The sequence below is a fragment of the Budorcas taxicolor genome, chromosome X (assembly GCF_023091745.1).
Source record: "Budorcas taxicolor isolate Tak-1 chromosome X, Takin1.1, whole genome shotgun sequence".
Taxonomy (NCBI): Eukaryota; Metazoa; Chordata; class Mammalia; order Artiodactyla; family Bovidae; genus Budorcas; species Budorcas taxicolor.
The window spans coordinates 61,772,709-61,796,479 of NC_068935.1; the positions used below are offsets into that span (position 1 = coordinate 61,772,709).

A 23,771-nucleotide genomic window follows, 5' to 3' on the forward strand; every position below is an offset into this window, starting at 1 on the left:
TTTTTCCCCTCTGATGGGCAAGGCTGACTGAGGTGGTAATCTTGTCTGCTGATGATTGAATTTGTGTTTGTTTCATTTATTGTTTAGATGAGGCGTCCTGCACAGGGTGCTACTGGTGGTTGGGTGATGCCAGGTCTTGTATTGAAGTGGTTTCCTTTGTGTGAGTTCTCACTATTTGATACTTCCTTGGGTTAATTCTCTGGTAGTCTAGGGTCTTGGAGTCATTACTCCTACTCCAAAGGCTCAGGGCTTGATCTCTTCATCTAGGCCTGATGAGATGAAAATGACCTCTTTGTTTTTCAGACCTCCTGTTGTACTTATTTCCAAAATCTGGTCGACTACATCTTCAGTTTCTCTGCATCCGGCATGCCTCAGAAGCCACAGTTCCTCTCTCTTGCCCATTTTCAAATCATGTACTTTGTTTGTTTGTTTGTTTTGATATTGAGTTTTATGAGCTGTTTATGTATTTTGAATATTAAAATCTTGTTGGTCATATCATTTGCAAATATTTTCTCTCATTACATAGGTTGGTTTTTTGTTTTGTTGGTGGTGTCCTTTGCTGTCCAAAAGCTTTTAAGTGTAATCAGGTCCCAGTTGTTTGTTTTGCTTTATTTCTTTCGTTTGCTTATTGTTGCTGTTCAGTTGCTAAATCGTGTTTGACTATGTGACCCTATGGACTGAAGCATGCCAGGCTCCCCTGCCCTCCACTATCTCCTGGGGTTTGTTCAAAGTCATGTTCATTGAGTCAGTGACACTATATAACCATATCATCCTCTGCCACTGCTTCTCCTTTTGCCTTCAATCTTTCCCAGCATCAGGGTCTCTTCCAGTGAGTCAGTTCTTCACATCAGGTGGCCAGAGTATTGGAGCTTCAGCTTCAGCCTCAGTCCTTCCAATGAATATTCAGGATTGATTTTCTTTAGGATTGACTGGTTTGATCTCCTTGCTGTCCAAAGGACTCTCAAGAGTCTTCTGCAGCACCACAACTTGAAAGCATCAATCCTTCAGCACTCAGCCTTATTTAAGGTCCAACTCTCACATCCATACATGACTACTGGAAAAACCATAGATTTGACTATACAGATCATTTTTGGCTAAGTGATGTGTCTGCTTCTTAACACACTGTCTAGGTTTGTCATAACTTTCCTTCCAAGGAGCAAGTGTCTTTTAACATCATGGCTGCAGTCATCATCCATGGTGATTTTGGAGCCCAAGAAAATAAAATCTGTCACTGTTTCCACTTTTTTCCCCTTCTATTTTCCATGAAGTGGAGATAGATTCAAAAAATATTGCTACAATCATGTCAAAGAGTGTTCTGCCTATGTTCTCTTCTAGGACTTTTATGATTTCAGGTCTTATAGTTAGATCTTTAATCCATTTTGAGTTTATTTTTGTATATGGTGTTAGGAAGTGTTCTAGTTTCATTATTTTACATGTAGCTGCCCAGGTTTCTGAGCATCACCTGTTGAAGGGACTGTCTTTTCTGCATTGTATATTCTTGCCTTGTGAACTTGAACAGAATATGTATTCTGTTTTTTGATTGAATGTCCTGTAGATATCTATTAAGTTCAACCAGTCTATTGTGTCATTTAAGACTACTGTTGCCTTACTGATTTTCTGTCTGGATGGTCTGTCCATTGATGTCAGTGGGGTGTATAAGTCCCCTAATATTATTTTGTTATTGTCAATTTCTTCCTTTAAGTTTGTTAGTATTTGCTTTATGTATTTAGATGCTCCTGTATTGAGTGCATATTTGTTAATAAGTATAATATCCTCTTCTTATTATTGATCTCTTTATCATTATATAGTATCTTTTGTCTTTTGTTATAGCTTTTGTTTTAAGGTCTGTTTTGTCTGATATGAGTATTGCTACTTCCAGTTTTTTGTCATTTCTGTTTGCATGAAATATTTTTTCAATACCTTCACATTCAGCTTCTATTTGTCATTAGCCCTGATGTGAGTCTCTTGTAGGCAACATATTGAAGAATCTTGTTTTTGATCTGATCAGCCAGACTACGTCTTTTGATTTTAGCATTTAGCCCATTGACATTTAAAGTAATTATTGATAGATATGTCCTTATTTTTATTTTAATAATAGTTATTATTATTCTCTGTTCATTTCTTCTTTCTGTGTTTTCCCCTGTGGTTTGATTATTTTCTTTAGTTATCATGTTTGTGTTCCTTTCTTTTTAGTCTTTGTGTATCTATTGTAGCTTTTTCGTTTGTGGTTACCATTGTTTTCATATATGTTGACCTATATCTACTTATATCTACTTGTTTGAAACTGATAGTCATTTAAGTTCAAACAAACTCTTAAAAAATCTATATTTTTTACTCTCCTCCCTCACATTTTTTTGTTTTTGATGTCATATTTTACATCTTCATGTCTGTCCCTTAATTCTTTATTGTAGTTATAGTTGGTTTTATAATTTATTGTATTTTAATTTTTGTATTGGCTATTTAAGTGGTTTTCCTCAGTTATTGCTATATATTTGGCTTTCCTAGTGGGATTTTCCTTTTCTTAAATACTTTTTCCTTCTTTTCTGCTTAGAGAAGATCTTCTAACATTTCTTTTAGGGTAGGTTTAGTATTGATGAACTCTTTTCATTTTTGCTTGTCTGAGAATCTCTTTATATCTCTTTTGATTCTAAATGGTAATCTTGCTGTGTAGGTTATCCTAGGTCACAGGTTTTTCCCTTTTGAGCCTTTGAATCTATCATAGCACTCTCTTCTGGCCTGAAAAGTTTCTTCAGAGAAATCAGCTGATAGCCTTATGGGGATTTCCTTGTAAATGACTCTTCAGAATTCTCTCTTTATCTTTAATTTTTGCCATTTTAATTATGGCATGTCTTGTAAGTCTGTTGGGGTTCATTTTTTTTTAGGGACCCTCTGTGCTTCCTGTCCTTGGATGTCTGTTTCCATGTAGAAAGTTTTTAACCATAAGTTCTGTAAATACAATTTTTTATTCTTTTCTCTCTCTTTTCTCCTTCTGGAACCCCTATAAAGTGAATGTTGGTATGCTTTTGATAGTACATAGAGGAATGGAGTTTTTTATATGCTTTGATCCTAATCAAACGAGACCCCTTTGGCAAAAAAGCTGCCAGTTTTTATGACTTGCCTTGCCCTGGTAGAACTACTGCTGAGTGAGCTGCTGAGGGGTATGGGAGCACTCCAAGCTAAAATGCCACAAATTCTCACTGTTCTTATGTGATGTTCAGTAGTTTTTTTTTTCCTTCAATAAAAGCTTTCAAATACAATATGCAATAGTTTTGTTGTATGCTTTTGGTAAATTTTCAAAGTCCCCTAATAGTTGCATACAAAAATAATTTTGTACAGTTTTATCATTGCTTTTGGGGGAATAGCTTCTCTGAGCTCCTCATTCAGCCATTCTAGTAATACCACTTTCTTCTGTTTTCTAGTATTTGGGGGTAGTGGTGAAGTAAAAAAAAGTAGCTTTATTGCTTTGCTAGGCTGAGTCCAGAGTGGGCTAATGCCCTCAAAACAATGTGTCCCAACTTGGCGAGGATAGTGAGAAGTTTTATAGTAATGGTTCAAAGAGGGCATGATGCTTGCTAATATTTTAGTTAGAATTTTTGTGTTAATAATAATAAATGATATTAGTTTATGCTTTTCTGATATATTTTACCTTTATCAGGTTTAGCTTCCAAAGTTATGCTTGCTTCATAAAAAGAATTAGAAATAGTCCTTAGTTTTCTAAACTCTCTAACAAATTTTTGAAGCATTGAGACTGCCTGGTGTTTGAAGGTTTGGTAAAATTGTCTGTTGGAACCATCTGATCTCAGTGGTTTTGAGAGGTAGTTTTGGGAGGTGACTTTGGGTGGTAGCTTTGGGAGGTGATTTTGGGAAGGTTCCCTGGCTCATATGGTAAAGAGTCTGCCTGCAATGCAGGAGACCCAGGTTCAGTCTCTGGGTTGGGAAGATCCCCTGGAGAAGGAAATGGCAATCCACTCCAGTATTCTTGCCTGGAGAATCCCATGGATAGAGGAGCCTGGCAGGCTACAGTTCATGGGGTCACAAAGAGTTGGACATGACTGAATGACTTCACTTTTGGGGGGTGGTCTTGGGAGGTAGCTTTGGGAGGTATTTTTGGGAGGTAACTTTGTCTATTTTATTCTATGGAAATTTAAATATGTAAGATTTCTATTCCTTTTTGTGTCAATTTTGGTGTAGTGTATTTCTCTAGAAATCATCCATTTCATCTAGATTTTAAAGTTTATTTGTGTAGAAGCATGCAGAAGTATTTCTTTAAAAAAAACTCCTCTGTTTCACTGATTGCTTTCTCCTTATCAGTTCTTATTTTGTATATTTGTGCCACTTCTGTTGATTAGATTGGCTAGTGGGTTTCCCTCAGGTTAAATTTTTTCCCCAGGAAACCAAGATTTTGATTTTTAAAAAAGTAAATCCACTTCCTCTGGACTTTATTAGTTTTTGCTTTTATCTTTACTTTATGATTTCTTTTGGTTTTCTCTATTGTTCCTTTTCTAGCTTTGAACTGGGTATTTAATTCACTTGTTTTCATTTTGTCATTGTGATTGATACAGCTGTTTTAATAAATTTTACATTCTGGGTAGAATTGACTATTTATTCCAATTACTTGATGGGTCTTTCAATATGTAGATTCAAGTGTTACTTTATTTGTGAAACTTTTCTTGGATTATGATTTCAATATTAGTAATATACTATTCTTTTGTTTTTCTTTGGGGGAAATCTAACAATACATATATTGTATCTTCATTGCCTATCTTCTATTTCAATCTCTTTTTCTGTGATTCTTTTTTACTTTATTTTTTATTCTCTTAGTTGTTTTGTGGCCTTTCTTCAATTCCATTTATTGCATTTTCAGTTGAATATCTTCTTCCCTTGGAATTTTGTAACTTAGACTTCATTTCTGAGATGGTTTTCTCTTTTTCTTTAATTTCTTTCTTGAGTATTATTAATCAATTGTTATTTCATTTTCCCCCATTTCCACCCATTTCTCCCCTTTACTTTAAAGCAAAATGTTGGAAATAAACTTTTGATATCTAATATTAATGCTATGCCTTGTCACTTCAGTCGTGGCCGACACTTTGCAACCCCATGGACTGTAGACTGCCAGGCTCCTCTGTCCATGGGATTTCCAAGGAAGAATACTGGAGTGAGTTGCCATTTCCTTTTCCAGGGGATCTTCCTGACCTAGGGATTGAACACACATCCTGTACATTGGCAGGTGGGTTCTTTACCACTGAGCCAGCAGGGAAGCCCAAAACTTACACAGTGCTATGTGTCAATTACATCTCAATGAAACTGGCAGAAAAAAAGAAATGGTAGTTTTGTAATGGTATGGAGGTGTTAGCTAATGCTATGGTGGTAATCATTTTGCAATATATGTATGAAAAATCAGCATATTGTACACCTTTATTTGACACAGTGTTTTTGCACACATGTAGTCACATTCTCAGTAAGGCTGGGTAAAACAAAAACTATTTGATTCATTAGAAGGTGATAGTACTTTGGAAAGAGAAAAAGTAGAACAGGGTCAAGGAGAGATTAGTAGAGCAGGTGGGGGCAATGGAATAATATGGAAAAGGGTGAATGTGACAGATATCTGTTTCATAGGAATGTGCATCCACTCTCGAACCTTATCTTTCCTCTATCACAAATTCCTTAAACTAGCTGATGTTGATGCAGAGGTTTCTCTGTAATTGTGTTATTTGATGATTTCAATAGGAATTTTGTAATAGAGAGGAAGTTAGGGACTGTGTACACATATGCAAGTCCCACATTCTTAATTTTTTTTTTTTGGCCACTCTTTGTGGCATGTGGGATCTAGTTCCCTGATCAGGGATAGAACCTGTACCCCCTGTAGCAGGAGCACAGAATCTTAACCACTGGATCACCACATTCTTTATTAACAATGTCCATAATAATTGGTAGGATTTATTAAATACTTCATGTTCCAAGCACTGTTCTAAGTCCCCTGGATGCCCTAACACATCTAATCTTTCCAGAAGTCCTGTGAAATAGGTTCTATTATTGGTCTCACTTTACAGATTAGGAAACTGAGACACAGAGAAAGTAACTTGTCTAGTGTCACAGAGCTAATATGTGGCAGATTAGGGATTTAAAACCAGTGTGACTCCAGAGCATCTTTTAACTTCCCCCTTCAAGAAATATAAACATAGATAGACACACATATCTGTGTATATGTAAAAGACATTCTTAATCAATTTCCAGTCTCCATCACATCTTTCTAAGTTGGGAGTTATTCTCTTGCTTGAAGATGATGTTGACTACAGTTAATTTCTCAGAGGAAGCTTGGCTTTTCACATCTCCAGGTTCTAGGGAGACAGTTTGCTCCAGTCTCACATGCTGAGGGCCCTTCCCAGCGATGCTCACTGCCACCAGCCTCCATCTCCTCCTGTGGGCTCTCGTGGTTCTAGCCCCTGGCTTTCCTCCTTACTCTTCAACTGCTCTCTCTCTCAACATGAGCCAGTCCTCATCTTCCTGCTCTTTGAATAGTGAGAATCTCTAGGATTTTTTAAACATACTTTTATTAATTTATTTATTTATGGCTGTGCTGAGTCTTCATTGCTTTGTGCACCTTCTCTAGTTGAACTGAGCAGGGGCTACTCTGTAGTTGGGGTGTGCTGGCTTATCATTGTAGTGGCTTCTATTGTTGCAAAGCACAAGTTCTAAGATGCTTGAACTTTGGCAGTTGTGGCTCCCAGGATCTAAAGCACAGGCTCACTAGTACTGGCACACGGACTCTAGCTGCCCACAGCATGTGGGATCTTCCCGGATCAGGGATTGAACCCATATTTCCTGCATTGGCAGTTGGATTCTTTACCTCTGAGCCACCAGGGAAGCCCAAAGTTTCCAGGATTTTATACTTAAACTTTTCTCAACATTTAAAACCTCTAGATTATCTCCTCTACTCTTAGGTTTTGACTCCATCTCTAAGTAAGTCTCATTTGACTCTGCACACATATATCTTGCTACCTTCTGGATATCTATTTTAATTCAACAGTTATTCTGAATTTTTACATCACACTCTATATGGGTCACATCCATCTCAGAAATGTCTAATCTTAGATTCATCCAGCTCTTCTCTCTCTCTGGATCTGTACTGAAGCGCTGACTCTGGCTGCAGAAATTCATGGTCACCAATTCGTGTTGATGCTCTGCAAGGCTATTGCTCCTTTGTTCACCCCATTCCTCTGTTCTTTGCAGGGGCTATTTCATGCCTCCTCTCCTCTTCTCAAACCTCCAGCTCTGTTTCTGCCATTTCTAAGTGCAGAAAATTCATGTGACAAATGCAGCAAGCATTTCTTAATTGCTTCCCATGACTCCCCCCAATTCACAGAACTGAAGCATCATACAGAAACCTCTTCAAAATCTGGTCTGCTTTCCACCTGTGGGGGAATGTTCTGGCTGTCCAGCTAGGCTGAGTAGCAAGCCTCTCTCCCTCTGGAGCTGAGCACAGGGCCCTGAGCTTAGTTTCAACTGGTGTCCTGCATTTTTCACCACCCTGGCTTGTTTCTTGCAGCAGATGTCGAAGGCCAATCTTTAAGACACCGAGACAAGCGGCTAAGTTTAAATTTGGTAAGTTTGGTACTTGAGTTTCTTTAAGCCTTAATTTTTAAAAAATATAGTCTACCCTATATATGTTCCCTTGATATCTTTTGAGATTCACCACTCTGAATCTCCAAGGACCCTTCCAGTCTCCCATTAAAGCTTGAAATTGTCTGGGAACTATTGGACTTCGTGCTCTGTAAGGACCTTACTGGTTCTAATGGTCTGGACACATCTCAGACCTGAGGTAGCTATTGAGGTCATCCCATTATTCTTAAAGTATCTGCATAAATTTCATTGACTTCTGTCTTCCAGCATGAGTCCTAGGCGAGTCATCACCTACCTCCCATGATAAGTCCAGAGGCAGAGCTTGAGTTAGAGGCTTGTTTAACTTTACTAAGGAAGTTCAGAGTTATTCCTAGATAATTTGCAACTGAAATCCCACATGCAGCCAAGTTTGCCCACCGGAAGCAGTTTCCATGCTATTCTGTGCTTTCCAACTGGTTTTCATTCCCTTGCAGCCATGCAGGTTCTTCCCAATGTCCCCGCCAAGTTCCACCAGCACTGAGGATGGCTATGTGCCCATGAGTCCCCAGACTGCCGCCTTTGCTCTCGGACCCCATGACAGCTCTGATGATTACATTCCAATGAACTCAGGGAGCATCTCCAGCCCCTTGCCCGAGCTCCCCGTAGACCTGGAGCCTCCCCCGGTGAATAGAGATCTCAAGCCTCAGAGGAAGAGTAAGCCACTCCTGTGTGGGATTGGGGAGGGACAAGGTGTGATAACCATGTGGAAAAGCTTCCCTCCTAAGCCTCTCTGCGAAGGAAGCACTACAGAAACCCTCCACCCTAGGGGCCTGGGAGAAAGAAGTGGCTGGGATCCAGTGGGGAGGGCTGAGGAGCACTGTTGCTCCAGATCATCAGGGTAACAGGAACCTGGAGACTTGCAGTCATGGCAAATGTGGTCTCCAAAGCCAAATCCACTCCAGTGGGCTTATCTTTGGCTGCTTCCCTAACAAAGTCCCAGAAACGAGTAAGTTGGGTGTAAATGGAAGCCCCTTGGTCTCTCTCTGTTTAAACAGCACTTAAATGTAGTCATACTATCCCCGTTATGTAAGGCAGCCAAGAATGCCCTTTGACACTGATTCCTGAATGCAGACCCGGTCACAGGCCCCATGGTTCAGTGCCCTGTGTGTACCCAGCCCGAAGACGTGTCTTTGGAGGGAGGGGGAACATGGAGGATGTGGAGGTGAGAAGTGTGGCTCCTGTGGGCACAGGGCTCCAGGAAGTTCTTCCCATCTGCTGAGTGGCAGGAACAGGCAGGGAGGAAGGCAAAGAGGGTTCGAGCAAAAGTAGGTCAGAGTAACTTGCTAACTTCATTCTTGCTTGCCGTCGCCTGCCCAGTAGGGCTGGGTGATTCTGAGGAAATACTTGGTACCACGACCATGACTCCTGACACTCCATCAGCTCCACCGCCACCCATCTTTGCTCTTTGGAAAAACTACTACTTCACTTAGCCACTCTCAGAGCTATAACTAAGCAGCTTGCTTATGCCTGCTCTGCTCCAGCCCCGCCCTCTTCGCTCTGAGTCAAATCCCATTTCCCCTGTGTTTACCTAACACTAGGGGGAGACAGAGATGATGAAACAAGCAGGGTTCCCCAGGTTGAGGGGGAGAAAAGATATGTCAAAACCACCTGGAAGAATAATTATGCAATAGGTACTAAATAGGAGAACAAGCCCTGTCTCAGGTTTAGAGGAAATAACCATTCATTCTGGTGAGAAACCATTTCACAGGCACCTGTAACTTTGAGGTATATATTATTGTTTTGCTTGATTACTTTTCTGTAGCAATCCTGTGCAACAGAAGTTTCTGTAATGAAGAAAATGGGGCTGTTAAAAGTGTGAAATGTGGCTAGTGCAACTGAAGAACTGAATTTTAAGATTTGATTTAATTTCAACGCACTTAAATATCACGAGTCACATGTAGCTAGTGGCTACCGTTTTGGACATCACCAGTCTGAAAGACCTGGTGATGGAGAAAGGTGCAGAGATTTTGGATGGACACAGGGTTGGGGATTCACTGGGTGGCTGGGAAGGTGAACTCCTGGGCCGGGAGGGGGTGATTCTGACACACGTGGCTGCCCAGCTGACTGAACAACAGGAACGCCACTGGTGATATGGAAGGAGTTAAACACTATCTACCGGTGTGGAGGAAAGAGCTAGAAAAACCAGCTGGTCAAGGCAGTGATAGGGGAATATATGCATGACCAACTCAGCAAGGTGGGTTGCTGAGGTGGAGTGAGGGTCAGGCACCAGGTGCTTCTTTAGCAAAGGCTACTGCAGTGAACAAACCAGGAAAAAAACCCTGTCTTCCCAGAGTGCAGTCAGTCTAGACCCAACTCAGGAATGTTGGATCATCACAGACAAGTGGGTGCCATGAACAGTAAGCACATGAACTCGTGAGAGCCCATGAAGGCCTTCCTGAGCAGGGGGTGTTGAGCTGAGATCTGAAGATGACTATAACCAGGCAGAGAGATGGGGAAGATTGTTCTACACAGAAGGACCAAGTAGACAGTGGCCTGGAGGGGGGGATGATTAGGACTTGGGTGACTACCTCTGTCTGTGATGAGAGGGGTCAAGGGTGAGACAGGCAACAGAATGGCATGAGATCAGAGACCTTCATCTGACACCCAGCACCAGGCCTGACTTACGATGAGTTCTCAATAAATGTGTAGTGACAGGATGTAACCCCAGCTGCTGATGTGACCACTGGCTCAGTGCTTGTGCCCTCTGCTTCTGCTGAGGCAGGAAACAGTAGGATAGCAAAATGGGCACTCATCATTAGCAGTGCTTGTGAGTAAATGTGGGCTTGATGTGCTTAGTAAGTGGAATTGTCATAGTTTTACAGTCTGCAGATTCTGGCCTTGAACCCCTGAGAACTTATGTTGGATGTTCTGTGTTATCTTGTAGCACGGCCACCCACCCTGGACCTGAAAAACCTCTCCACAATCCGGGAACACACATGTCTAACCAGGACCCACACTGCGCCTTGGTGAGTCTTTGACTGCTCCCAGGGGCCTCATCTGGGGCCCTTTCAGCCTTAGTTAGACCTCTGTGGTGAAAGAGAGCTTAACACAAGGGAGGAATAAGATTTATTATCTTGAACCAGAAGTGTTTTTTAGGTCACCAAGGTATAACGGTAACTGAATCTCCCAGCACAATGGAATCAAGAATGAGAGTGCTGCTAGGAACTGTCTCTAATGTGTGCATCTCTCTTCACATTTACTCATTCCTCTTTCTTTCAAGAACTCTGTTTTTCTGTTGCACAATCCTCACAGCCTATATTAGCCATCCTGTAGATCTGTATTTACCTGCTACAATTCTAGTACCAACAGAGAGGGGTTCTTTTTCAACCTCCAATTCACATTTGTTGGGAGAGGGAATTGTTTTGCCCCAGCTACAGTGGATGCAGCTCTGGCCTGCTGAGCAGGGCTGGCACTTCTGGCATGGCTTCTAGAAGCTCAACCTTGTGAATGGAGTTCTCTCGGTAAACAAACCCTCAAATGTGTCTGCACTCTCTCATCTCACCTTGTAAAAGCTTGAGTTTCAGAGTCCTGAGCTTGTCCTGGTAGTTTCTTGCTGGTTTAGTCACTCATTCGTGTCCAACTCTTTGTGACCCCGTGGGACTGTAGCCCACCTGGTTCCTCTGTCTATGGGATTCTCCAGGCAAGAATACTGGATTGCATTGCCATTTCCTTCTCCAGAGGATCTTCCCAACCCAGGGATGGAACCCATGTCTCTTGTAGCTCCTGCAGGTTCTTTACTGCTGTTTTAATCACTCAGTCATGTCCAACTGTTTGCAATGGTGGCCCACCAGGTTCCTCTGTCCATGGGATTCTCTAGGCAAGAATACTGAAGTGGGTTCTGTGCCCTCCTCCAGGGGATCTTCCTGACTCAAGGATTGAACCCAGGCCTCCCGCACTATAGGCAGATTACTGCTGGTTCACCCTAAATACCACAGCACACGATGAATCTGTAATGGGCCACATTCCAGACAGGAATGCAGAGCCTCAGCTTGCACTTCTGACATGGGAGTAGGATGAAAGTGGATTCATGGTCTTGGTTTCATCTTCTCAGAGGAATGAAATGGAGCCTCAAAGGAGCATTTCTGTTTTGTTTTCTCTCAGTGATATGATGCCTTGGTCTCTTTCTAGAAAGCTCATGAGCTGTGGCATATGGGGGGCCTGGAAAAAGAATAACCTTTGAGAAGTGGAAGCCATTTGCCCCATAGTGGGATAGGAGTTGTGGGGTAGTCTCTGTCACTTCAGGAATTGCTTTGGCCGGAAGGAAGTTGCATCTGGAAGGGGAGGGTGAAACCCCACAAGGGCCATGTCAGTTCTTGGCTGGCTTTCAGACCAGCTGTAAGACATTGCTTTGACCTCATCTATATTTTTGTTCCTAGCAATCGAACCAGCTTTCTATCTCCAGAAATAAATGGTATTAATTCTGCAAGATTTTTTGCCAATTCTGTTTCCAGAGAAGAGGGAACAAGCTACATCCAAATGGTAATCCTCTTTTTTTCATTTTTCGTATTCACCCCAGTCTATATTCTTATGGGTTCACTGTAAAGGAAACATATTGCTCAGAACGTGCCATGAAATCTTAAAACTATTACTTAATTGTAATGCCAGGTTACCGTGTTTTCCATACTGGGAGCAGATTGACATGAAGTTGGTTTTCTTTCCTGCAGCATTCAGCTCCTTGTACCATTTAGCTGGGAAAACTCTGACACTGGATGCTCCCTTCCACCAAACCCCCTGGTAGCCCTGCTCTGACTTCCTCTGCACCTTTACCAAAGATGCATCACTTAGAGTCCTGTTGGGAGGGTGGCCTTGTGTCCCAACTCATGGGTGGGTATTAGTTTCTGGAGATTTCTTGTGGAGCCTTTCTGTAAACCTGAGTTCACAAAGACCCAGCATGTCTATCCTCTGATTAACCATCTATGGTTCTAGAGTCCCGGTGTCTCCTTCTTGCTCTCTGTTTCTCTTCCATTCTCTTTCCTTGGATTCTATTGCCAGTGAGTTACTGAGGACAAAGAGGGCCTTTTAGTACCTCTGGCAAGTATCAGGCCCTTTAGCCAGAACTCTCCACATTCTGTGAATTTAAAATCTAGGGAACTATTGAGAGAATTTCTTTTTGAACTGTGAAATTTAGACAATGTTCAAGGCACTGTTACTATATGCTTTTTGAGCAGAAACAACTCTGCCTTCATATGCATGACAGTAACAGGCATTTAAAGTTCTCAAAACAGTCATGTCCAGTGAAGCAGCAATTAAGTGCTGCATTTTGCCTCTATTTAATGGACTGTGCTGTGAGTCCCCTTAATCATATGCAGGTGGAAAGTGACTCATATCCAGTCTGCTGTGGTATTCCCAATATTTTTCACACTCAGTAATGGCCCTTGGGAAATTTCTAGAAGAAAACACTCTTATAAAAGATACTGACCATCTGTGCTTTGTCTCCAGAGAACAGAAAAAGGAAGTGAATCTATAACCTCACAGAAGCAAATGCCGAGTCATTCCAGATGCTAGCAGTTATTTCTGATCTTTCAGGTTGTGAGAAAGCCCAGTGTCTCATTAACAACATCATTCAGGACTGGTTTCTTGCCTATTTATAATCATTGGTTGATGACTGTCTCTACATTATTAAGCAATATGACTCAGTAGCTTAAGAGCCCAGAAAGCTGGCTGAAGGAAGGTAGCTCTGAGGAACTTATCACAGAAATGTGTTTAAAGACTATCCCATCTTTTTCACCTGTGTGTTTTAACTGCAGTAATACAATATTTTCAAATGTCATTTATTTACAATATTTCACTTGTTCAACAAAACAACCCATTTGGTAGACTGAACTAATATAATTCAATTTTAAATTTGTATATAATCATATGCATAATTTCTTCCCTTTAAGGACAAGTTCTTACCTGACTAAAAATTTAGGCTAGAGTCTGAAAAAGAAGTTTTGTTTCATAAAAGTCCTGTATTCTTCTTTAGTGGCTTTATTTTTTAATGAAATATAGTTGATATACAGCATTATATTAGTCTCGGATGTACTACATAATGACTGACATTTGCATACATGAATGAAGTGACCCCCATGATAAGTCTAGTAACCATATGGACCTCTACAAGTTACTACAATATTGTTGATCCTGTTCCTTGTGCTGTAGATTACATTCCCATGGATTACTTACTATATAATTGAGGCGTATACCTTTAAATCTCCTTCACTTATTCCACCTACCCCTCATCTGCCTCCCTTCTGGCAATCACCCATTTGTCCTCCAGGTCTGTGAGTCTGTTTGCATTTATTTTTTGATTTCACATCTAAGTAAGATCATATGGTATTTGTCATTCTCTGTCTGACTTATTTCACTTAGCATAATGTCCTCTAGATCCACCCATGGTGTCATAATGGCAACATTTCTTCCTTTTGCTCGGTAATATTCCATTGTGCATGTGTATATGTTATATATATATATATATATATATATATATATATATATATATATATATCCATCCATCCATCCATCCATCCAGGAGCAAATCCACCCCACTGAGACAACCCAAACTTTTTATCAGCTGTGAAGTGAAGTCGCTCAGTCGTGTCCAACTCTTTGTGACCCCATGGACTGTAGCCTACCAGGCTCCTCCATCCATGGAATTGTCCAGGCAAGAGTAATGGAATGGGTTGCCATTTCCTTCTCATATATATATATATAAAACATCTTTATCCATTCATCTATTGATGAACACTGAAGTTGCTTCCATATCTGGGCTATTGTAAATAGTACTTCAATGATAATGGGACTGTATATATCTTTTTGAATTAGTGTTTTTGTATTGGGGGCAAATACTCAGAAGTAAAATTGGTGAATCATATTTTTAATTTTTGAGGAACTTCCATATTGTTTTCCACAGTGGATGTACCAATTTACATTCCCACAAACAGTGTACAAGGGTTGTCTTTTCTCCACACCCTCACCAATATTTGTTATTTGTGTTCTTTTTGATGATAGCCATTCTATCATGTTAGTCATTCTGACATTCTAACATAGCCATTCTATCAGAGCTTCGCTGATAGCTCAGTTGGTAAAGAATCCACCTGCAATGCAGGAGACTCTGGTTCGATTCCTGGGTCAGGAAGATCCACCGGAGAAGGGATAGGCTACCCACTCCAGTGTTTTTGGGCTTCCCTGCTGGCTCAGCTGGTAAAGAATCTGCCTGCAATGCAGGAGACCTGGGTTCAGTCCCTGGGTTGGGAAGATCCACTGGAGAAGGAAAGGCTGCCCACTCCAGTATTCTGGCCTAGAGAATTCCATGGGGTTGCAAAGAGTTAGACATGACTGAGTGAATTTCACTTTCATTCTAACATGTGTGAGGTGATGTTTTATTTTGGTTTTGATTTACATTTCCTTGATGATTAGTGAGGTTGAGCATCATTTCATCTGTCTGTTAGAAACCTGTATGTCTTTGGAAAAATGTCTATTCATGTCCTCTATTTTTTAATCAGCTTATTTTTTGTTGTTGTTGTTGTTGCTGAGTTGTATGTGTTATTTGTATATTTTGGATATGAACCTCATGTTAGATGTATGACTTGAAAATATCTTCTCCCATTCAGTGGGCTGCCTTTTTGTTTTATTAATAGTTTCCTTTGCTATACAAAAGCTTTTTAGTTCGATGTGGTTCCTTTTTGTGTGTGTATATTTGTTTGTTTCCCTTGCCTGAGGAAGCATAACCAAAAAATATTTTTAAGACCCATGTCAAAGAGTTAGTCTGTGTGTTTTCTTCTGGGAGTTTTATGGTTTCAGATCTTACATTTGTCTTTCAACCATTTTGGTTTCATTTTTATACATGGTGTGAGAAAATATTCCAGTTTGATTCTTTTGCATGTAGCTGCCCAGATGGTTGGATGGCATCACTGACTCGATGGACATGTGTTTGAGCAAGCTCTGGGAGTTGGTGATGGACAGGGAAGCCTGGCATGCTTCAGTCCATGGGGTCGCAAAGAGTCGAACACAGCAGAGCAACTGAACTGAATGGAACTGTCCTGTTTTCACAACATCATTTATTGAAGAAGCTGTTTTCCCCCCTGTAGTATATTCTTGCCTCCTTTTACATAGATTAATCGACCATATAAGTATGGGTTTATTTCGCTTTATTCTGTTTCATTTATCTATGTGTCTGTTTTTGTGCCAATACCATGCTACTTTGATTATTATAACTGTATTATAGTTCGAAATCAGAGAGTGTGATTCTTCCAGCTTTGTTTTTGTTTCTCTTTCACAAGATGTTTTTGTGTATTCTGGGTCCTTTATGGGTTCCATACAAATTTAGTGTTTTTGTTTCAGTTCTGTGAAAAATGCTGTTGGTATTTTGATAGGAATTGCATTGAATATATCGGAGAAGGCAATGGCACCCCACTCCAGTACTCTTGCCTGGGAAATCCCATGGATGGAGGAGCCTGGTAGGCTACAGTCCATGGGGTTGCTAAGAGTCGGACACGACTGAGCCACTCCACTTTCACTTTTCACTTTCATGCATTGGAGAAGGAAATGGCAACCCACTCCAGTGTTCTTGCCTGGAGAATCCCAGGACGGGGGAGCCTGGTGGGCTGCCGTCTATGGGGTCACACAGAATTGGACACGACTAAGGTGGCTTAGCAGCAGCAGCAGCAGCAGCAGCATTGAATATATAGAATGCCTTGAGGAGTGTGGACATTTTTGCAATATTAATTCTTCCAATCCATGAGCACAGGATATCTTTCCATCGGTTTGTCTCATCTTCAATTTCTTTCATCAGAGTCTTATAGTTTTCTGAGTACAGTTTTTTTAACCTCTTTAATTAGTTTTATTCCTAGATATCTTATTATTTTTGATGAAATTGTAAATGGCATTGCTTTCTTAATTTCTTCTAAGACAGTTTCTTGTTAGTGTATAAAACTGCAACACATCTGCATGTTAATTTTGTATCTTACAGCTTGACTGAATTCATTGATGAGTTCTAATGGTTTTTTTGGTAGTGTGTTTAAGATTTTCTATATATAGTAATATGTCATTTGCAAACAGTGACGGTTTTTCCTTTCCAGTTTTAATTTCTTTTGTTTATATATATTTTTATCTGATTGCTAAGACTAGGACCTCAACTACCTTGAGTAAAAGTGACAAGAGTAGACATCCTTGCCTTGTTCCTGATCTTAGTGGAAAAGTTTTCAGATTTTCAGTGTTGAGTATGATGTTAGCTACAGGCTTGTTATACATGGCTTCTATTATGTTAAGATATATTCATTCTGTACTCACTTTGATAAGAGTTTGTATCATAAATTAATGTTGAATTTTTTCAAATGCTTTTTCTTCATCTATTAAGATGATCATATAGTTTTTATTCCTCAGTTAGTTAATGTGGTATATCAGATATCAAGCCATCCTTACATTCCTGGGATAAATCCCACTTGATCATGATGTATAGTCTTTGTAATGTATTGTTGAAGTCAGTTTGCTAATGGGAAGTATATTTCCTCCAACCTCATTCTTGTTTTTTTAAATTTTGTTATTTAACTTCATCTATCCATACATAAATATTTGAATGAGCTTTTCTTTACCTACAAAAATATCCAGATGAAATTTTTGATTGAAATTGTGCTAAATCTATGAATAAATTTGAGGAGAATCAACATCTTTATTATGCTGAATCTTTCAGTTTGAATGTAATACATCACTCTGTTTATTTAGATGTCTTATTTTTTTTCCTCAGAATTTTATGATTTATAACATATAGATCTTATGTGTATTTTATTATACCTTTACCTAAGTGTTTTATTTTTGGAGCTATTGTAAACGGCTTTTTTTGTGTTTTTTAAATTAATTAATTAATTTATATTTTGGCTGTGCTGGGTCTTTGTTGCTGCATGTGGGCTTTCTCTAGTTGCAATGTGTGGGCTGCTTGTTCCAGTGGCTTCTCTTGTTGTGGAGCACAGGCTCTAGGTGCATGGGCTTCAGTAGTTGCAGTACGTGGGCTCAGTAGTTGTGGCTTATGGTCTCTAGAGCACAGGTTTTCAATAGTTTTGGCACATGGGCTTTAGTTGCCCTGTGACATGTGGAATCTTCCTGGCTCAGGGATTAAATAGTAACTTGTGTCTTGGTAGCTTGACAGTGTCTCCTGCATTGGCAAGTGGATTGTTATCCACTGTACTACCAGGAAAGTCCTAGATGGCATTTTTGTAATTTCAGCTTCCATTGGTGTTATACAGAAATATGATTGATTTTTTTTGTGTGTATTAGTGTTGTATCCTGCAACCTTGCTAAATTCACTTATTAATTATAGGCATTTTGAATTTTCTTAAGATTCCTTGGGGCTTTCAATGTACATGATCATCTCATCTGTGAATACAGTGCTCTATTTCTTTCTTTCCCATCTGTGTGTTCTTCTATTCTTTTGCTTGCCTTACCGCCAGGCTAACACTTCAGTGCAATGTTGAACATATGTGATGAGATGAATCTCTCTGTTTCCATCTTAGGGGGAAAGCATTCAGTCTTTCACTATTAAGTCTGATGTTAGCTGAAGGTATTTTACAGACATTCTTTATCACATTAAGTAAGCTCTCTTCTATTCCTAGTTTTAAGGCCTTCCCTAGTGGCTCTGATGGCAAAGAATCTGCTTGGAATGCAGGAACTGTGGGTTGTATCCCTGCGTCTGGAAGATCTCCTGGAGAAGGAAATGGCAACCCACTCCAGTATTCTTGCCTGGGAAATACTATGGACAGAGAAGCCTGGCAGGCTATAGCATATTGGGTTGCAAAAAGTTGGACACAACTTAGCAACTAAACAACAAAAAAAATTCCTAGTTTGCTGATAGTTTTTTTAAAAAACCATGAATGGATGTTGAATTTTATACTTTTCCACGTTCATTTATCTGATCACTTAGTTTTCTTCTTCAGACTATTATAGTATAGATTAGACTGATTTATCTTTATTGAACCATCCTCTTATTCACTGAAGAAACATCATTTGGTCATGGTACATTGTTATTTTTATGTATTGCTGGATTTGATTCACTAACATTTTGTTGAGGATTTTGTGTCTGTGTTGATGTTAGATGTTGATCTGTGATTTTGTAATCAAAGTAATGCTGGGCTCCTCTGGAAGTGTTCTACTTTCTGGAACAGATTGAATAGAATTAGCGTTATTTATTCTTTAACTTTTTTGGTATAATTCGCCAGTGAAACCGTCTGGGTGAATTCAATTTCTGTAATACTTGGAGGACCATTGACATGAGTTATGTAATCTTGGGTGAATTTTGGTTATTTGCTAGAAGTTTTATAGTTTTACCTTTCACATTTAGGTCACATTTACCTGGAATTAACTTTTGTGTGTGATTTGAGGTAAAAGTCAAGATTTATTTCTCCTCCATGTTTCTCTAATCTAATAAGTTTGATTATTTAAAGTTACTATCATTTACAACCATTCTGCAGTGCCTTCTTTGCCATAAGTCAATTATCCATATGTGTATGTTTATTTTTATGGACTCCTGATTCTGTTTTGTTGGTCTACATGTCTATCATTGGGCAGTACCACACTTTGCTAGTTATGGTAGCTTGACAGATCTCAATATCTAGGAAAGGAAGTCCTTCTGCTTTGTTTATCCTCCTCAAGACTTCTTTGGCTATTTTATGGTCCTTTCTATTCCTATAAAAATTTTAGAAAAATTAGTCAAAGTCTACCAAAAATGGAAAAAAAAAAAGAAATGCTGTTCTCTTCAGGAAGGTAGTCAAAATTATTTAATCTAACATTGCTAGAAGTGGAACTTTTTTTTTTTTTTACTTTTTAAAAATTTGATGAAGCACTTCAGTAGGCAAGTTACCATGAAAATACCAAGGTACACATCACCACCATATAAGATAATCTTAAAATAGTAGAGAATATATTTTTAAATATTTATTTCTATTTATTTGGCTGCACTGGGTCTTAGTTGCAACATACATGATCTTTAGTTGCTACATGTAAACTCCTAGATGCGATATGTGGGATTGCGTTCCTTGACCACGGATCGAACCCAGGCCTTTCCTGCATTGGGAGCACAGAGTCTTAGCCACTGGACCACCAGGGAAGTCCCGCTAAATGTATTCTTTAAATCCAAAACTCAACTGCCAAGAAAAGAAAGGGTATCTCTTAAGCTAAAAATACTGAGAAATTGCAAACCCCGAGAATCAATAGGAACTACAAACAATAAAATCAAGTCTAGAAGTAAGTCATTATTGAAAATATTAGATCCTAAGTATAAAATAAGTTTTACATACTTAAAAAATAAGATGAAGGGTTGAAAGTTAGACTGAGTTACAAGATACTGTTTTAAAATGACCAGTTGGATTAAAAAAGACCATTTAGAACTGCTAGACATAAAAATAAGGATGAAATTATAAGTTCAGTGGGTGAAGGTAAACATGCTGAACCCAAAGAGTAGTTTAGTGAACTGGAATATAGTTGTGAATTCACTAATAAGTCAGGTTAAAGAGACCAAAACAGCCAGAGTTGCAGAAGGAGATGATAGCGAAAAAACAGAGAATCAATATGGAAAGGCATAATTGCAGTTTCTCACAGTCATCAGTCCAAAATCTCACAGGCAGTTTATTGCATCAAATGTTAGTGGTAATTGTGATGGCAGGTATATTGGCGTTCATAGCATATTTTCTTCAGTTTGACTGATTATTAGAAAATTTTCATAATAATAAATAAATAAAACCCATTAAAGGAAAATGAATAAAAGTCAGAACAGAAATTAATAAAATGAACAAAATTAGAGAGAATCAGCACAAACCTGATTTGTTCTTTTGAAAGATTAAGCTTGAACATAATCAATCAAGAAAAAGCAGTGGATATAAACATATTAAGAATGCAAAGGATGCAATAGCTGCAAATACATCAGAGATAAAGATGTGAGAATATTATGAACAGTGTCAAAGTAGTGAATATGAAAACTTTAGTGAAAATAGGCAAGGTCTCAGAAAAATATTAGTACAAACTGACTCAAGTAGAAATAGAAAACACAAATGGTTACATAACCATTAGAGAAACTGAATATGTAGGGAGATTTTTACTACAAAAGGTCACAAGGCCCTCAAAACTTTACACTTTCTATCAAAAGGAAGAGATCATTGCAGACTTATATAGACTGTGATCCACAGTGTCAAAGGCTTTGGCATAGTCAATAAAGCAGAAATAGATGTTTTTCTAGAACTCTCTTGCTTTTTCCATGATCCAGCAGATGTTGGCAATTTGATCTCTGGTTCCTCTGCCTTTTCTAAAACCAGCTTGAACATCAGGGAGTTCACGGTTCACATATTGCTGAAGCCTGGCTTGGAGAATTTTGAGCATTACTTTACTAGCATGTGAGATGAGTGCAGTTGTGCGGTAGTTTGAGCATTCTTTGGCATTGCCTTTCTTTGGAATTGGAATGAAAACTGACCTTTTCCAGTCCCGTGGCTACGGCTGAGTTTTCCAAATTTGCTGGCATCTTGACTGCAGCACTTTCACAGCATCATCTTCCAGGATTTGAAATAGCTCAACTGGAATTCCATCACCTCCACTAGCTTTGTTCGTAGTGATGCTTTCTAAGGCCCACTTGACTTCACATTCCAAGATGTCTGGCTCTAGATTAATGATCACATCATCATGATTATCTGGGTCGTGAAGATCTTTTTTGTACACTTCTTTTGTGTATTCTTGCCACCTCTTCTTAATATCTTCTGCTTCTGTTAAGTCCAGACCATTTCTGTCCTTTATCGAGCCCATCTTTGCATGAAATGTTCCCTTGGTATCTCTAATTTTCTTGAAGAGATCTCTAGTCTTTCCCATTCTGTTGTTTTCCTCTATTTCTTTACACTGATTGCTGAAGAAGGCTTTCTTATCTCTTCTTGCTATTTGGAACTCTGCATTCAGATACTTATATCTTTCCTTTTCTCCTTTGCTTTTCACTTCTCTTCTTTTCACAGTTATTTCTAAGGCCTCCCCAGACAGCCATTTTGCTTTTTTCCATTTCTTTTCCATGGGGATGGTCTTGATCCCTGTCTCCTATACAATGTCATGAACCTCATTCCATAGTTCATCAGACACTCTATCTATCAGATCTAGACCCTTAAATCTATTTCTCACTTCCACTGTAGAATCATAAGGGATTTGATTTAGGTCATACCTGAATGGTCTAGCGGTTTTCCCTACTTTCTTCAATTTAAGTCTGAATTTGGCAATAAGGAGTTCATGATCTGAGCCAGTCAGCTCCTGGTCTTGTTTTTGTTGACTGTATAGAGCTTCTCCATCTTTGGCTGCAAAGAATATAATCAATCTGATTTTGGTGTTGACCATCTGGTGATGTCCATGTGTAGAGTCTTCTCTTGTGTTGTTGGAAGAGGGTTTTTGCTATGATCAGTGCATTTTCTTGGCAAAACTCTATTAGTCTTTGCCCTGCTTCATTCCACATTCCAAGGCCAAATTTGCCTGTTACTCCAGGTGTTTCTTGACTTCCTACTTTTGCATTCCAGTCCCCTATAATGAAAAGGACATCTTTTTTGGGTGTTAGTTCTAAAAGATCTGTAGGTCTTCATAAAACCATTCAACTTCAGTTTCTTTAGCATTATTGGTTGGGGCATAGACTTGGATAACTGTGATGTTGAATGGTTTGCCTTGGAAACGAACAGAGATCATTCTGTCATTTTTGAGATTGCATCCAAGTACTGCATTTCGGACTCTTTTGTTGACCATGATGGCTACTCCATTTCTTCTGAGAGATTCCTGCCTGCAGTAGTAGATGTAATCGTCATCTGAGTTAAATTCACCCATTCCAGTCCATTTTAGTTCAGTGATTCCTAGAATGTCGACATTCACCCTTGCCATCTCTTGTTTGACCACTTCCAATTTGCCTTGATTCATGGACCTAACATTCCAGGTTCCTATGCAGTATTGCTCTTTACAGCATCGGACCTGGCTTCTATCATCAGTCACATCCACAGCTGGGTAGTGTTTTTGCTTTGGCTCCATCCCTTCATTCTTTCTGGAGTTATTTCTCCACTGATCTCCAGTAGCTAATCGAGCACCTAATGACCTGGGGAGTTCCTCTTTTGGTATCCTATCATTTTGCCTTTTCATACTGTTCATGGGGTTCTCAAGGCAAGAATACTGAAGTGGCTTGCCATTCCCTTCTCCAGTGGACCACATTCTGTCAGGCCTCTCCACTATGACCCGCCCGTCTTGGGTTGCCCCGTAGGCGTGACTTGGTTTCATTGAGTTAGATAAGGCTGTGGTCCTAGTGTGATAAGATTGACTAGTTTTCTGTGAGTATGGTTTCAGTGTGTCTGTCCTCTGATGCCCTTCTGCAACACTTACCATATTACTTGGGTTTCTCTTACCTTGGCGTGGGGTATCTCTTCACGGCTGCTCCAGCAAAGCACAGCCACTGCTCCTTACCTTGGATGAGGGGTATGTCCTTACCGCCACTGTTCCTGACCTTCAATGTGCGATAGCTCCTCTAGGCCCTTCTGTGCTATGCAGCCACCACTCCTCGGGTTGCTCCTCCCGGCCACCGGCCCTGGCCTCGGGCGTGGGTGGCTCCTCCCAGCTGCCGCCCAGCCTTTGACTGCGTGGATCACAATAAACTGTGGAAAATTCTGAAAGAGATGGGAATACCAGACCACCTGACCTGCCTCCTGAGAAACCTATATGCAGGTCAGGAATCAACAGTTAGAACTGGACATGGAACAACAGACTGGTTCCAAATAGGAAAAGGAGTACGTCAAGGCTGTATATTGTCACCCTGCTTATTTAACTTATATGCAGAGTACATCATGAGAAACGCTGGACTGGAAGAAACACAAGCTGGAATCAAGATTGCCGGGAGAAATATCAATAACCTCAGATATGCAGATGACACCGCCCTTATGGCAGAAAGTGAAGAGGAACTAAAAAGCCTCTTGATGAAAGTGAAAGAGGAGAGTGAAAAAGTTGGCTTAAAGCTCAACATTCAGAAAACGAAGATCATGGCATCCAGTCCCATCACTTCATGGGAAATAGATGGGGAAACAGTGGAAACAGTGTCAGACTTTATTTTTGGGGGCTCCAAAATCACTGCAGATGGTGACTGCAGCCATGAAATT

The 23,771-nt window shown here is 39.8% G+C and overlaps 1 protein-coding gene across 1 annotated transcript in view; it reads left to right on the top strand.

Moving 5' to 3' along the window:
- The window catches only part of GAB3 (GRB2 associated binding protein 3), a 90,451-nt gene that overhangs the window by 62,371 nt on the left and 4,309 nt on the right, over positions 1 to 23,771 (top strand). The window contains exons 5-8 of the mRNA XM_052663681.1: positions 7,547 to 7,602; positions 8,094 to 8,313; positions 10,544 to 10,625; positions 12,036 to 12,138. Coding sequence (XP_052519641.1) covers positions 7,547 to 7,602; positions 8,094 to 8,313; positions 10,544 to 10,625; positions 12,036 to 12,138 — 461 coding nt within the window. The remainder of the gene's footprint in view (positions 1 to 7,546; positions 7,603 to 8,093; positions 8,314 to 10,543; positions 10,626 to 12,035; positions 12,139 to 23,771) is intronic.